Raw genomic sequence first — 16,045 nt, 5'->3', positions numbered from 1 at the left:
GTTTTAGTTTCCTTGTGTATCGTATGCCCATGCAAAATGTCTTTAGAGTTTTTCCCCACTTACTGTACTACACTGAAAGGAAAAGCCTGAACACAAACTAGTCTTGTGAAGGGGAGCAGGTTATTGCTGCATGGCAGGCTCTGGCTCTGTTGGGCTGTTTCGGTTGTTCTGTTTTGGCGGCCCGCGGGTTAGCGCACGTGAGCCAGGCAGGCGCGCGCGCGTGTGGAGAGCAGGCCTCTCGTCTCTCCTCGCGCTCCCCTGTTAGCGTGCTCCCGTGTTAGCGTCTCAAGGACAAGCCTTTCCGTTCGGCTCGCGTTCAGCGGCGCGAGTTATGACCGCGCAGCTGCCGTAAATCAGGGGGGGATTGCGAATGGCTGCCGCGGACGCCTGGCATGTATACGGCCGCGTTTCGCGCGGCTATCGGGTGGGCGTTTGCAGCTGTGCGCCGCGCGAGGGAACGCAGTCCGCATGTCAATTTGGAAACGTCGAGCTCCGGTCGTTTCGGTGCCGCTCGCGAACGTCTCGCGCGCGAGGCCGACGACAGATAAAATGCCTGCGTCCATTTCTGCCGCTCTCTAATTACCTTATCTTAAAAAAGAGGCTTTATGGTCATTCAGACACATGTGGTACCCGTCTGTCAGAAATTATACCAGCGGTGTTGGCCTGCAGCACATTGACCTGAATCATTGACTTGAGCGTCCTGCTCCTCCTCGAGCTGTATGCGTGGGCATGCTTGACCGGCAGCGGCGTCGACTGACGCCGTCTCACCCTCTCAACCTCGTCCCGTTTCCTTCGACCCTGTTCTCTGCACAGTAGCCGTACATCTCCATCAGCACAGGCGTCACATCGGGGTTCTCTAAGATGGCTGGAGATTCCAGCTCCGCTGGATTTGATTAGGGGGAGACACGGCCTTCTCTTCCTGGGCCCGTGTCTTGATTACCCTTCTCCCTCCGAAGGTCAGAGGCTCTTGCCTTGTTTAAACCCAGCTTTCTCCTGGGTGTGATTGGACCAGTGTCCCCGCACTTGTGACCGCAGTGATACCTCAGCTTGATTCTAATGACTTTACATAACTGACGAAATAACATGAGAAATTAGCTGTTCTGTTAGGCGCTACAGCAGGGATGTGACTGTATGACTGTGACTGTCCTGTCGTATCGTGCCTTCTGTCTTGGAGTTGAAGACTGAGCCGTCTATGGAGGGTGCTTACTCTGCTGACTGTCGAAACTCACCTTACTCAGTCAGTGTCACTCATCCCATTCGTGCTTACTCATCTCAGTGATGCGTTTTATAAGCATTGGTCGCTAAATGGATTTGTTTGTTTTTTAAAGTGCACTTCTAATGCACTACTGTTTTCTCATGTTTTAGTGGGTGTCACTGCTTTCTAATTCCGTATTAATGTATGCCAGTAATGTGCATTTGTGCCATCTAATGGTAAAAAAAGCACTACCATTACATCGTGGGGAGCTAGTTTGCATGAGGGCCTAGCTTGTTGTGCAGACGTCTATTACACATGATTTCACGAAGGTACCAGGCAAGGGAGCTTATAATGCATTGAAACAATAAAATTGCTCTGATGTGGTCTTTGCATCAGTGTAAATTAACACACGTGTGCATGCGTGCGTGTGTGTAAATTGGTATTAACATGTGTGCATGCGTGCGTGTGTGTAAATTGGTATTAACACGTGTGCATGTGCGTGTGTGTGTGTAAATTGGTTTTGTGCAATATTAACCTTCTTGTTTTTGAAAACGGGACCATTGATTTTGGGGGAAACTCCGTGGACAGTGAAACCTGTCTGGCAGCTGACAGGATCACTGTGTAGTTCAGCTGATTTCACTAACCCCTCCCCACCAACCCTTACGGACAAGTCTGTAGTCCAAATACCACCTCCTCATTGCAGCCTCTGGCATCGTTCTTCCTCTGTCTCGCAGTCTTGTTAAATATTTGAAAGTGTAAAGAGAGGACTGAGTTTGCCTGCTATGAAGTTTCTTTCCTCAAAAGCCTGTTCCCTCATCTTTCATTATGAATTGTCTTCAGCACATACTGTACAACTGCTCAGTGTGACAGACTTATATACATGTAGACCTTGGATGCAACAATATTTACAACTCACACTAAAGCCCAAATGAGAAGTTCCTTTACTCAGTGACTATCATCTGTTTAAAGCTCAAAATCACAGTAAAAAAAAAAAAAAGAATTACCCCAAAAAAATAAAAACATTGAAACTTTTTCTTCAGTATTTTATTAGTAAAAACATATTTTTCAGGGGTGGGGAGAATTTATTAAAAATCGATCTCATGCAGTTTCAGGGTACAAGAAAATGAAATGTATGCGTTTTTGCTGTTGTGATTTTTTTGAACAATTCCACTCCATTATTGAAAGCTCCCGTGTGTGCACACAAACATTTGGAACACAGGTGGGGCACAGCCTCCTCCAGAATATACATTTCCTTTTATTAAAAAAAAAAAAAGAAAGGAAAAGAAAAAAATGAAAGGAAATATAAAATTAAAATATCCAAACCATCTCTGTGAAGGGCACTCGCTTGCCAAGAGTAAAAAAAAGGAAAGGAGGAAAAATAAAGGGGGGTAAGGGGAGAGAGAAAAAAAAAACTAAGATGGAATAGCAAATAGCTGCATATTATAAATGTATTAAACTGCACACAGTCATAATTCACTGACAGGCAACAGACATACACACTCACCTCCAACAATCCTATCATTTTTAGATTTAATAATTCATATTTTTCTTGCTATATTAGAATAATACTTCTAGAGAGAAATGTGTGTATACATTATATACAGGAATTGTCCATTCTGCGGGGAGATGACATGGCGTTGTTCATTGTTACTGAGTGGAACCAGGCAAAAGAAGGTGGACAGAGCGGACTCGTTTAGGAACTGCAGAAGGCGGTTTTGGATTCTGAATCCGCAACGGCGGGCGCGATTCTCCATCTCCCGTAAGTATCGCGAACGGAGTCCCTCGTGCGAAAACGTTAGCGCGCAACATCCTTCAGCTACGCAGGACAATTACAGTGGAGTTTCAGCTGTCCTCACAGAAAACAAAGCTCTCCTGCCCTTACATCGTACAAGCAACAGGGTTGAATTTTTAGATCTCATTTCTGGTACAACATACACATTCTCAACGTTAAAGGCGAAGTGTCAGCTTCACTGCAATGTTTATTGCCTGTTGAAATACGAACTCCCTCTACACGTGATATGTTGCACGAGTCATGCTGCTTTTAAAAGATTGTCGCTTGTGATAACCGTGACTCACGAAACGGAGCTTGTGTCTTTGTGCCTCACAGTCACAATGTGATATAGTCCTTTAACCCACAGTGTCTCAAATCTCTGAGTAAGATTTCACACAGTCTTTACAATGAAAGAAATAATGCCATATCCCTTATGGTTATACAGCCTCTATAATAATATATATTCTTTAGATATAAGTATTTAGAGTAAGAAGGCAAAGCATGATTTGTTACAATTCACAGTTCTTAATTGTTTGGGGAAAGTTTTCAAAGACCACTGAAGTGGAAATATTTTGAATACAGTAGAATTGTTACGCTGTTTCTTGGTTATAAAAATAGAAGAGAGTGAAAGAAGAAGGGGAATACTGTATGGCTGTCGTTAGGCCGTCATTTCTCTGGGGCAGAAATTATTTCAATATTGAAACCACATAATAGATTTTTTTTTTAGACTTTATAGAAAACACATGTCATATATCCAAATGAACATTGAACTGAATTATAGTAATTTTCACTTTATTTGACCATGATCTGAAAAGTAAAGTAAGTCCATTACAGTGAGACACTTAAAAGTAGCGCATTGTAGTAAAATATAACTCACTGTCAACTGATGTAAATGTAGTTGTGATTCTGTGTGATATTCATATCATAGAACCCCATCACTAGCTCTACTATACATACATAGATACAGATACTGTATATAAGAATGAGTTGCACAGACGGGTTAAGATGTGGGAGCCTTGATGTTTGATCCATGACAAATATAGTGGTCGTTAGTGGTGATAGATGTGTCACCTGACAAATGTATGCATCAAATTTTGTGAAAAAAAAAAGTTTATGAAAAGATCACTAGGTAATGCATCAGATTTACATAGAGCAGTGTATTAGTACTGACAAGCCCTTTAACTGCCTGATACAGAATGAACAACGTTTAGCGATACTGAAAATGAAAAAGAACCAAATAAATTTGAAATGTAAATGTGGTACATCATTTAAGTTTAATTATTTGGCATTTTTATAAAGGGAAAAAGTTTCTACTTTTCCCAAAAATGTATGTTTAGGGGGTTGAATTTGGAAATTCACATTGTGGCTCATAAATAGCTCATAAAATGCTTTCAGTGTGAATTAGCAACTGCATTGTTTATGCTTCATGAGCAGTGGAGGAATTCCATTCAGAATAATTCCACCATCTTGGGTTTGGTTGTTTTCTGCTTATATACACAGCACGCTATTTTCATTTGTTATGTACATGTGTAGAATTCAGAACGACGTTTTCATAATGGTTCGTTGAGAACACGCAGACTGACTTGGTATGATGATTGCCTTAAGACAGCTGTGATTTATCACAATTGCAAAAGCAGAGGTAACTATGCGAACTGAACATTTTATTTCATGCCATGTGGAGAATTCCATTATACCAAAGATTCCATATGTTGTTGCCATCCAAGCGTCCACAAATTGACAAAAAAAACACTTTTTAGAAAGAGTTTTAGAAAGTTTTTCTTTCTGTTTGAAACGGCTGTTGTCTGATTGGTGGAGATGGGGACCCTTTTGCTACGTTCGATGCATGACGAGGCAGACCAGCGGACATGTCCTAAAGCTTTTCCGTCTCCACCTGGACCTCCACTGATGCACCTGCCCTTGGCGACATTGGACTTCATAGGCTTTAAAACAGGCCACTTAAACCTGCGAACGTATGTCCCAATGCTAGAACATTCTAGAAAATTAAGGTAGGCTGTGAACAGATTTACAGATGTGTTGCAGATTAATCTTTTCCTGAAGATAGTATAACCAACGATCACGGGGTAGCTCATTATTGTAGAAGACAACAGGCTTAGCTAGGCTTTTTGAACTTTTTTGAAAATTAAGATTTTCATGTAATGTGTGCTGAGTTACATTACAGTCAGCTAATCATACTAGCTGATCAAGACTGTTTTCACACGTGTTCTGTGGTACAGTTAGTTAACAAGAAAAATGACAAGAGCTATGTCTACATCCCCATGTGCTACGTAACGTTTAAGACCAATGGGAAGCACAATCACTGTTGCCAAGTGCTGAGTGATCATCCTATAAGAACAGGCCTAATTTATCATGTACCTCTTTGGAAGTACATTGATAATTGTAACTTGATGAAGTGTTCCTGGTAGAAGAATGGCGATGAGTACTTGGGCAGTAATTGAAAATGTTCCCTTGAAATGTTTCCTTGGTTTTTTCTATTTTTTTTAAAATCCCATGGTGCTACAATTTTCCATGCTGGAAGCAACCGATTGAACTGATTTTGAAGTCAATCTATAATGGGATATACAGGAACTCCTATGTGAACAACAGAATCCCCAGAGGATGGGCTTTCAACACCTAGATGACTAGTGGACTGGTTCTGAACTTCAGTAATGGTTACAGAACTTGTCACACTAGCAGCTTAAGAATAATTAGTTTAGTCTGTGCATTTCAAAGTCCTCTTTACTGACATCAGTGTTTGTTAGGCCTGAATGTTTCCTGCATGTTGTTTTGTTCTTGAAATTTTACAAAAAAATCATGCTTGTTTGGGAACGGTTGGAGTTTAAGGGTCGTAGTAGTGCTGGCAATTTTCATATCAGGACATTTCCATGGCAGTTTAATAAAGCTGGGGGTCTAGAATTTTCCTGAACTGAGAAATATTTGTTGGGCCCTCTATTTTGAACTGATTAATTTTCAGTGTACATGCAACAAGCATATTGCAGGAAATGTGCTGTATTTGCCTTTCTTCTGGTCTTAAATCTGAAAGACTCTCAACTCGGTTATGTGCTGCCACACTCTTTACATTCTTGGCAAGTACAGCTTTAAAAATAACAAGAATAGTCAGTTCTGGAAAATTTCGATACTTTGCAGGTTTCCAAAAACAGCCAGTAAGTTTTCACCATTTTGCAAACTGATATGTCACATGAGCAAATGATTGTAAAGAAAAAATGACATTTTTTAAGGACGTGAACGGTGCAAATTCAGTGGAGAATATCAGCTGTGCATATTACCCTACCTGTTAAAGAATTGGCCCCTGGAGTCAGTCGACTTTGCTATTTAACGGCAATAATCTAAAATTACACTCACACGCCATGAGCCAACACTTTCCACACCACTGAAGACACTAAAAAATGCAAAGTAATATCACACAAACCAATTTGTTTTACATTTTTTTCATGTCTGCTTTAAGATTTTGAGTGACTTTTACCTCCTCCCAAATGTCCCTTTTGTAGCATACTCAAAGCTTTACTCAAAGCTTACTCGAAAGCTTACCCAAAGTCAAAAAGTATGGTATTTACATGGTTGCCACGGTTACTTCTGTGAATCCTAAGGGTGGTTGCGGAAACTCCTCTGGCGTCCTTAGTGAAAATCCAGCGGTCTTGCAGCGAAACATCCATTTTTGACGAGTTCACAAACGTTCAAGTCTGCGACAAAGAAAAAAAAACCGACAACAAAAAAAAAAACCATTTGAAGCAGATAAGGCTACAGGTCACGTTGGGTCCACTGCTGCCCATCCTCTGCAGTTTGTTTGTGTTGGGGAGAGGTGGTGGTGGTGGGGGGGGGTTTGGGGTTGAAGGGTTGCAAGTGAGCCGGGCCCCCCTCCCCCCCTCACCTGACACGCGGGTCAGTCCCTGTCTGACGGAGGGGCGTGCGATGAGAGCGTTTGGGATTGTCCTGTTGTGCTGCCTACGACCGCAGTCCTTGTTTTTGTTTTTTTTTTTTTGTTTTTTTTTTTAAAAAGGGCTCGGGTGTGTCCTGGGCGTCTTCCTTCCTTCCTCACAGGCCGGAAACCATGACCCGGTAGGACGGGGGCATGTGTCTGTGCCGGGGGCTGGAGCCGGGGCTGGCTGTGGGACTGGCGCAGCTGGCGTCCACCCCCCCTATGGAGGGCAGGTAGGCGTGGTGCAAAATGGGCAGCTGTAAGGACAGTCTGCGCTGTATGCTGCGGACGAGAGCACACACAACAGTATGTGAGCAGGGCCGAGCCGGTCCCACCTGCGATCTCCTCTCATATGTACTCACCTGTACCGATAGCTACTCAACTCTAACTAAACTATAGATCTCATCGCATATGTACTCACCTGTACGGATAGCTACTCAACTCTAACTCTATAACTCTATAGTCTCACCTGTACCGATATTCTAACTCATCTATAACTCGATATGTACTCACCTGTACGGATAGCTACTCAACTCTAACTAAACTATAGATCTCCTCTCATATGTACTCACCTGTACGGATAGCTACTCGACTCTAACTAAACTATAGATCTCCTCTCATATGTAATGACCTGTACCAATAGCTACTCAACTCTAACTAAACTATAGATCTCCTCTCATATGTACTCACCTGTACCAATAGCTACTCAACTCTAAACTATAAATCTCTCTCCTATGTACTCACCTGTACCGATAGCTACTCAACTCTAGCTAAACTAGATCTCTGTAGCTCACATAGCTACTCAACTCTAACTAAACTATACATCTCCTCTCATATGTAATGACCTGTACCAATAGCTACTCAACTCTAACTAAACTATACATCTCCTCTCATATGTAATGACCTGTACCAATAGCTACTCAACTCTAACTAAACTATAGATCTCCTCTCATATGTAATGACCTGTACCAATAGCTACTCAACTCTAACTAAACTATAGATCTCCTCTCATTCATTTCTATTTCGCTCTTTTTTTTGTATCTAACCCAATTATTTTCCTCAGGAATGTACCTTTCTCTGCCCTTGCTGCTGTCAGAGACCCCCCCCCCTTGGAAAAAAGACACTTTACCTAGTACTTTGTGGTAGCTTGACTGTAACAACATAAAACAGCAATTGCATATGAAAACTAAGCCTAGTCCCTTATTTTGTTATATAAACTTTTTTTTTTTTGGTGAAAGTCGACATACACATTTAGGGTGACAGCTTAGCTCGACCAGCCGCAGCTGTCTACATCCAATCAGGGGCTTTATCTCAGGATTTCAGCATCCTGCTCCCTTAGGTCAGGAAGCAGAGACGGTCACACTGCTCACGCTGAGGATTGCAGTCACATGTTCGAGTGCTGGCCAATGAGCTTGCCCTGGGGGCCAATGGCACACGGACACGGGACACTAAGGAACTGTAGTCTACCAGCAGCGTGTGACTTTGGGGGATCCAGCACATTTCACGCTTCCGTCCGGATGTGTGTGTGTGTGTGGGTGTGTCACAGCTCCCGCGGCAGCTACAAGAGCGACAAATTTCAAGCCAATTACACAACCCATTACTTGTAACATGAAAGAGAAAAAAAAAAAACAGAACAGCCTTGATGGGAGAACCTAACTCAAAAGCGACTAGAAGAAAAAAAAAGAAAAATGTCAGGCGCCGTTCGGTTTGTGATAACCTGTGATAACACGTCAAAGCCCTTCCTTGATAGCATTCGCTTTTTTATCAAAATCAGTTCTTTCACTTGCTAGCCTGAACCCCCACCCCCAACACACACACACACACACACACACACCACCGCACGCACCTAAAAACCCACTTACTCACCCTCATGATGAAGTGTCTGCAGAGGGGAGTGGTATAAAAATAGACATTGTGAAAGAATGGCTGTAATAACTAGCAGTCAGCTTCTCCAGCTGGAAATAGCTGTGGAGGGCCGACGGTCCGGGCGACGTGAGCCGCATAGCGACGAGGACGGGCTCAGCCAATCGATCGCCAGCACGCTCTCTCAGCCTGCCTGCGCTCTCGAATGCCGCCGCTCCTCTCCGCGACATCAAATATTCATGCGGCGGGAATGGCTCTGGGTGTTCCTCCACTCGGCCCTGTTTAATCTCAGCCCCCGCTTTCCACGGTTTCCATAGATCACAAGTCACACGAGCCTCCCTCGCCATCGCTGGCCGAACCGGAGCACGTTTCCCGGCGACGTGGGAAACGCCCTTCCGCTAACGCAGGCTTTCCCCCACGCTGGCGGGCAGAAGGCCTGACGCGAGGCCTAGCGTCTCGTCAGACCGTGTCAGAGCTGACCCAAACGCCTTGGCGTTTATGGGTGGGAGTTGTTAAGATGAGAAATGTTCCTTGTGTATATGCACAGAAATTATATGTATTCTGATGGGGAGGCTCCTCTTAAAGGGAAATAACCTACCATATAAATCAGGTCTAACGAGATGGTCCCGTTAATACTCGTAATCAAATCAGCAGTAATCAGTATTTCATTAATTTTCTTTTTTTCCTAGAAAATAGTCGAACAATACATCTCATTTTCTGTGACCCCTATCTTTGGCTTCTTATGCAAATCATTTGATTTTGACCTTTTTTTCTCCGAAACTGTTGATGCTGCTCATTATTTTCATTAACAATAGTGCTAAGACAAGCACTTTTGTGTAATTTGATGGTATTTCAAGTATTTTTTTAACAATGGGAAGTGTGGGTAGTTTTTGTTAGCCACAATAGGAAGCTTGATTAGACATGATTGCTTGCACAGATCTGTTCAATTGACTGGCCAGCCCATAATTACGAGGCTCATATCACTGCAGTTCTACTGTATGTGTTTCTTTTAAATTCCTATATGGTTCCCTCACTCATAGGGGCATGTGATAGCAGGAGGGGAGGGGAGGGCTGCATCTCATTGGCCCGCAGTCAGAGCCCTTCTGCTGTTGTCCAAAGCCTGAGGGCCTTGAGGACCACAGACATGCCATGCACTGCCATGCACAGCTGAGGCTGACTGGTAATTAGCCCAGCTGTTGCTTGTTGCCCTCACCAAGCTTGACTATAAGCACACCGCCAGCTGTGCCTTGAGAGAGACTTTCATGGGCAAAGGTGCCCAGGACTCATGTGTTTTTTTACTGTATTCCCCCCACCCACTTTTTTAAAAATGGTTTTCCAATCTCAGAGACGGTTTCCTCAGTGTCTTGTTCATTATTTTTCCTGGTATTTGTTCCATACCCTGGTACTGTGTGGAAAGGGCTTGGCAAACCTGAAGCTTTACACTGCAGAAAATAAATACAACGGTCCGATCTGGACTTGTGAAAGTGTGAAAGTTGGGCTGTGTGAAGCTCTTACTGTTCTGGTGAGTTAATGTCCTCCAGGGGACCCCTGTTTATCCTGGACGGGTCCACCGAGCCCCACTGCGCCTGGGGTTTCTGCTCCAAGTGGTTTTTCAAGATAGATTTTTCTCCCTCTGCAAATACAAGGCAACGACATTGACAGTAACTTTTTCAACAAATCACTACAATTTCTAGTAACCAATGTCACAGTGAGATGAAAATGTGAAGGATGCATGCAAAACAATGACAGAAAACAGCCTTATCTGCTTCTCAAATAACACCTGGATTGCTTATAGATGATCCCCTTTTCTACAGATACTTCACAGGTTGCCCCAGATTTTAGCCTAAAATCTGTACTCACTTTAGCATAAAATTAAAGATCAGAACAACTTTTGTTTATCGTGGCTCCCTGGAAAACTTCTACAGCAATATCCAAGAGAAGAATGGCCCAGAGGGTTAACACAGAACACAACATTCAAAGCTGTACTGTGAATCTGAAATTAGCTTTTTGAAATACGACAGGATAGATCAATATATTTCCTTAAAACATGGTTGACTCACTCTGCAAATGCTAGGTTAGAGCGGCAGCTGGTCTGGCCATGAAATATTTATATTTACTTCTGCTAATAATCCTATTTGGCAAAGAAAGTCACTAAACCCTGTTTAAATATGGCATCAAGCAAGGCACTAAATCTCACTTTGTTCCTGCTTTTAATATCATACAGCTCAATTTTACTTGTATGTTCATAAACACAATTATATAAAAAGGTAGTATTTTCTTTCAGTAGATAATTGTGATAATTCTCTAAAACTATAATAATAATAATAATTATTATTATATTATTATTATTATTATTATTCATAGTAGTAGTAGTAGTTGTAGTAGTAGGTTGTGATTTTATTCATAAATTGACATTTTTAAAATTTTGGCAGTTGTATCTGAACAGAATCACAATGTAGGTTAATACATTTCCAACACTTAGTAAACATTACAAATTCTAATAAGTGAAGCCCGCCCTCAGAGTCTACTTATTTACATACATTTACATGGCAGGCACAAAATAATGCAGAGCTGCATGTGTGATGGCTTGTATTCATGAATACTGATGAGCGGCGACTCTGCCTCTCGTTTGGGCTCCGATTCGACTTGCCGTAACTGCCTGTGGAATCGCTGTGGCAGCCAATCACTCTTGATTCCTAACGTGAGGCAGGCCTTCCTGTTCATGAATATTCATAGCACAATATATTGAGAGCCATCTTTGTCAGTGCTGTGCAGAGGAGGGAATGCAGATTGCATCTCGTTGAATATAAATAATATTTCTGATCTTGGCTTAATGCCGGCTATATCCTGAAGGGGATTTCAGGCACACTTGTAACTTCAGCAGTGAAACCCCAGTTCATGTCATCCAGCGGGTTCGTACCAATGTTGTTTTCATGTTGGAAGCAATGGGGAGAGCTTCTGGTATTCCAAACGATTGATTCTCCCTGATGCATCCCACTGCTGACACCAGTCAGCGCCACTGGTGAGTCGCTTGACTGTGGCAGGTGTTAATGCCTGGCTTAGCTTCGGTGTGGATCAGTTTATCTCGACAGCTCGTATTGACTGCCGGCTGAGAGGAAGACAAATGGCCGAAGTGCTGGGGATTGATTGTCCCCAGCTTTGCCCAGGCCGCTTTTCATGATGTGACTTTTTTTGGCCTGTCCATCATTTTGCTCCCTACACTGGGGAAGTTCATTTTTAAATAAATGTAAAATAAATAAATAAATAAAATGTCTTTTGTTTTTAACAGAGATCCAAAGATTTATCTAAGCAGCCACCCGTTGGAATAGTTTATTTTATGATTGTATTACAGTAGATCTAAGTGTCATTTACATGTAACACAGCATTTTCAGCCTCATCGATCGCATCAACATTTGATGTAATGTCGTGGCAGCTCACAGTGAGCAGTGAATTGGTCACCCATTTCTGGTCACCCTGATCAGCCAAATACACATACCCACTCATCAGATTGACCTCCTTCAAGCAAGCCAACTTCCTGGTTTCTCAGCTCTGACATTGATCGTCCTTTTGAATCACCCAGCAGTGCTCCAAGCAGTGCTATATATATTATGAGCACAAAACTTTCCAGTGTGTCTCTCAGTCTGAGCTGTGCGTTACATTACATCAAATTAAGCTGTGCTCAACTCCTTCAGTGAGTCTCTCGCTTGGCTACTTAATGCCCGATTTATATCTCCAGAATGCTCTCATATCATGTGAACGCGAGATGACATGACCATGCAACTTAAATAGCACCTGAGGGCCAGAGAAAACATCCAGTACTGAGTGTTCTATTAATTATTATTATTATTATTATTATTATTGATAACAATAATGACAATAATAATAATAATAAATATTATTTTTATATGTATCTGATGTCACAAAGGAAAAAAAATGTTATTAGAATGATGAGCAAGATGAGGGTTTGGTGTCTACTTTTTTCTCATATAACAATACAATATTCACTTTTGTGTTAGCCAGTTAGAGTACTTGCCTGCTATCTGTATACTGTATTATCAGCTTACAATATCAATAAGAAAAATCAGACGCCTCTGATGTTCTACTATAGATGGCTGTGTGAGTACAGCAACCTGACTGTTCTGTTCTGTCTTTCTCTGAGCGAAGATTCCCTGCAAGGGCAATGCTGTACACTGTGCCTTCTCTCTGAAATCTATTATACATGTTACTGTAGGTGTGCCAGTTTGCACTAAAAAGGAAACTTTAAAAAAGACCCAAGCTGTTGCAGCAGTGATGCTGTTGAGTAGGTGCATGCCCAAGGACATCTTTGAAACCTTTTAAAAGAAAATCATCTGGAAATGAATGTACAAACTTGTGGCCAGATCGTCAAATGCAAATACTGGCTCTTTTTTGTTTCTGTGAAGCTATCACTTGCTGCATTTAGAAAATGACTTCCTCGCCTAGGATGGTTTGGCGTCATTATATTACATAACAGTACCAAGTGGCGCTTAGGATGTTATCCTTCACAGTTGTTAAATAATCCAAAAAATATAATAGCTTCTTCCTTGCCCCAAAGCCATTAATTTCACCCAGTTTCATTCCTGTCTGATGATAAAAACTTCAGTTATCCTGTTTGCACAGAGACAGACACATACACACTGAATTATGCACACACACGCACGCACGCACGCACGCACACACACACACATGCAGACACAGTCATAACATAAACATCAGCTTACATTGCACAGGTTACATCACACTCATGATGTAAAACAGGTGCAAACACCATAGTGGTATTTTTTTCCTCAGTATATTAAATGTGACATACACATATTCCAGCAGGCACCAGATACATACTGTATGTATGTCTGCTAACCCATTACTCATATTCTGTCCATATTGTGATGTGTTTCAGTCCATTGTGATGAAGTATCATAACTGCAAGGTGTGAGCTGGGCAGACATACCATTATATATATATATATATATATACAGTCACATATACAAAAAGAGGAACCCTCTAATGCACCCAGGTTGTACAGAATACAGTAAGCAAACTACTCGTAAGTTTAAAAGAGTCAACTTTCTGTACGCTGCTATGTGTTCTGTATGTGTGCTTTATTTGTTATCATAGCCTGCCACTACACTTTGCCTAATTAAAATCCCACCACAAGTTCCAGGTTGCTCTTTATATGTAGAGTCCATCCATCCGTCATTTTCTAACTTACTTATTCCTTGTCAGGGTCACAGGGGGGCTGGAACCTTTCCCAGCATGGCTGCACCCTCTACAATTTACCTAACCTGCATGTCTTCGGACTGTGGGAGGAAACTGGAGTACCTGGAGGAAATTCATGTGAACGTGGGGAGAACATGCAAACTCCACACAGAAAGGTCACTGTCGGAATTTGAACCCGGCACCTTCTGTGAGGTGACAGTGCTATCCACTGCACCGCCATGCTGCCCCAGTGTACACAGAGTAAACTGTCAAAAACAGACATGCTCAGTGGCAGAGGAGGGAAATCCAGGTTTAGAAAGCAAGAGTCCCCTTGGGTATTTTGTTCCAATCGCCCATAGTTTTGCTAATTAGCACAATTCTTCAGCCAGGAGGTAGAACTAATTAGTGAAATGAGCTGGCTGAGTTCATGGGTGGAAGAAACACATGGTAGGACTTTTACTTTCTGACCTCTGGAACCTCAAGCTCTACTAAGTGGGCTGCCCTCTATTGGCCAGGTGGGTGACTCGCAGGAAGGTCCCTTGCTAAGAACTTCCCCAATGTTGACATGGCTACTCTACTCCTCCCTTCTTGGCTCTACCTCCCCAAGTCAACGTGAATCAGAGATGGTGAGCAAATTAATGGCCACGAGGGGGAAGTGAAGGAGGAAAGTCGATTCAAGACACTGAAAAATGAGGGCAAACCGCTCTGCGCAGGAGCGTTACTGAATCAGTCACCAGCGAGCAGCAGCGAGTTACCAGATCAATTACCCCCCTCCCACAGTCACTGGAGAAACTGCAACCACCTCAGCACTCAGACAGCACTCAAATGTAATGTAATGTAATGTAATGTAATGAGTGAGCGCTGTGATGTCAGGGTCTCACCTTTTCCGTCCGTAAAGTTGCGTATGCTGAGGATGTTGTTGAGGTCCTGGTAGTGGTTTTGCTTGATGTAGGGCGTCTTCTCTGGGGTGTCCTGAAGCTGCATGGTTACTTCCTCCAGCTCCTTGTCAAGCTGCGCGTAGACAGGAGGTGAAACGTCAGTGTCAGTCTTAATAAGGCAGAAACCAGGGCAGAGTCAGTGAAGACCCTCTACACCAGTGTTTCTCAACCCTGGTCCTGGGGACCCACTGCCCTGCATGTTTTAGATGTCTCCCTGCTCCAACACACCTGATTCAAATTAATGGGTCGTTATCAGGCTTCTGCAGAGCTTGATGATGACCCATTCATTTGAATCAGGTGTGTTGGAGCAGGGAAACATCTAAAACATGCAGGGCAGTGGGTCCCCAGGACCAGGGTTGAGAAACACTGCTCTACACTAGAACGGGTGAGCCAAAAAGCCAGGCCTCGACCATGCTGTCCGTCACCAACAGTCAACAACAACGGGATGTTTTCGGCCTCCTGTAATGTAATCTCATTGGATGAGCGAGGGTGATCTTGCAAGGGTGCGTTAGCAAGTTGGCCAGAATTCCTGGGGACACTGCTGCACTAGTTCCCCTCAACAAACTGTCAGAGGCCCCCAGGTTACCTGCTGTTGTCAATGACAGTTATGCTTCTCCTCCAGTCAGAACTGTATCTTCTGAGGTTCTGTGTGACTTATATTGGGCAAAATAGCCACTGGGTCTGCATGAGTGAGGGTGTTGGAGGAGTGCACGCGATTCAGCTGCAGTGCTTCTGTACGTTCGCAGGCGTGGGTGGACAGGCGTGACTGGAGAGATACAATGGAAAATTCCATTCCAAATTTCTACATTAGTGAGGCAGGAGGAAGGAAATCAGGGCAGGCCAGACAGGAACATCACCGAATTGCCTCTAAGAAAACAGACTCTGCTCCGCGGCACGGGAGCCACGTCATACCCATCTCCCCCCCTCAAAATGTTCATCATAATGAAGCCTCTATCCAGGCTGTGTGCTGGCCATTTCTTTCCTTCTTCCACAACTTCAATAGCAGATAATGATCTTTTCATACCTGGCAACAAAAAGGCACCTAGAGCGGTTTGATGGAAAAATATCCATCACATTACCAGTCAGAACAAAACAGTAATTTGTGATAAATAAATGTTTGGAAAATGGGC

The 16,045-nt window shown here is 43.0% G+C and overlaps 1 protein-coding gene across 1 annotated transcript in view; it reads right to left on the bottom strand.

Annotated features, from left to right (window-relative positions):
- Nucleotides 1–5,419: 5,419 nt before the first annotated feature.
- The window catches only part of gabbr2 (gamma-aminobutyric acid (GABA) B receptor, 2), a 212,247-nt gene continuing 201,621 nt past the window's right edge, over nt 5,420–16,045 (bottom strand). The window contains exons 17-19 of the mRNA XM_064348313.1: nt 14,859–14,988; nt 10,279–10,396; nt 5,420–7,182 (exon numbers count right to left, since the gene is read on the bottom strand). Of these exons, the coding sequence (XP_064204383.1) occupies nt 7,017–7,182; nt 10,279–10,396; nt 14,859–14,988 (414 nt within the window). The 3' untranslated portion in view covers nt 5,420–7,016. The remainder of the gene's footprint in view (nt 7,183–10,278; nt 10,397–14,858; nt 14,989–16,045) is intronic.

The sequence above is a fragment of the Anguilla rostrata genome, chromosome 8 (assembly GCF_018555375.3).
Source record: "Anguilla rostrata isolate EN2019 chromosome 8, ASM1855537v3, whole genome shotgun sequence".
Classification (NCBI taxonomy): Eukaryota; Metazoa; Chordata; class Actinopteri; order Anguilliformes; family Anguillidae; genus Anguilla; species Anguilla rostrata.
Note: the sequence above shows the minus strand (reverse complement) of the source record. Positions and strands in the feature narration are given on the sequence as shown.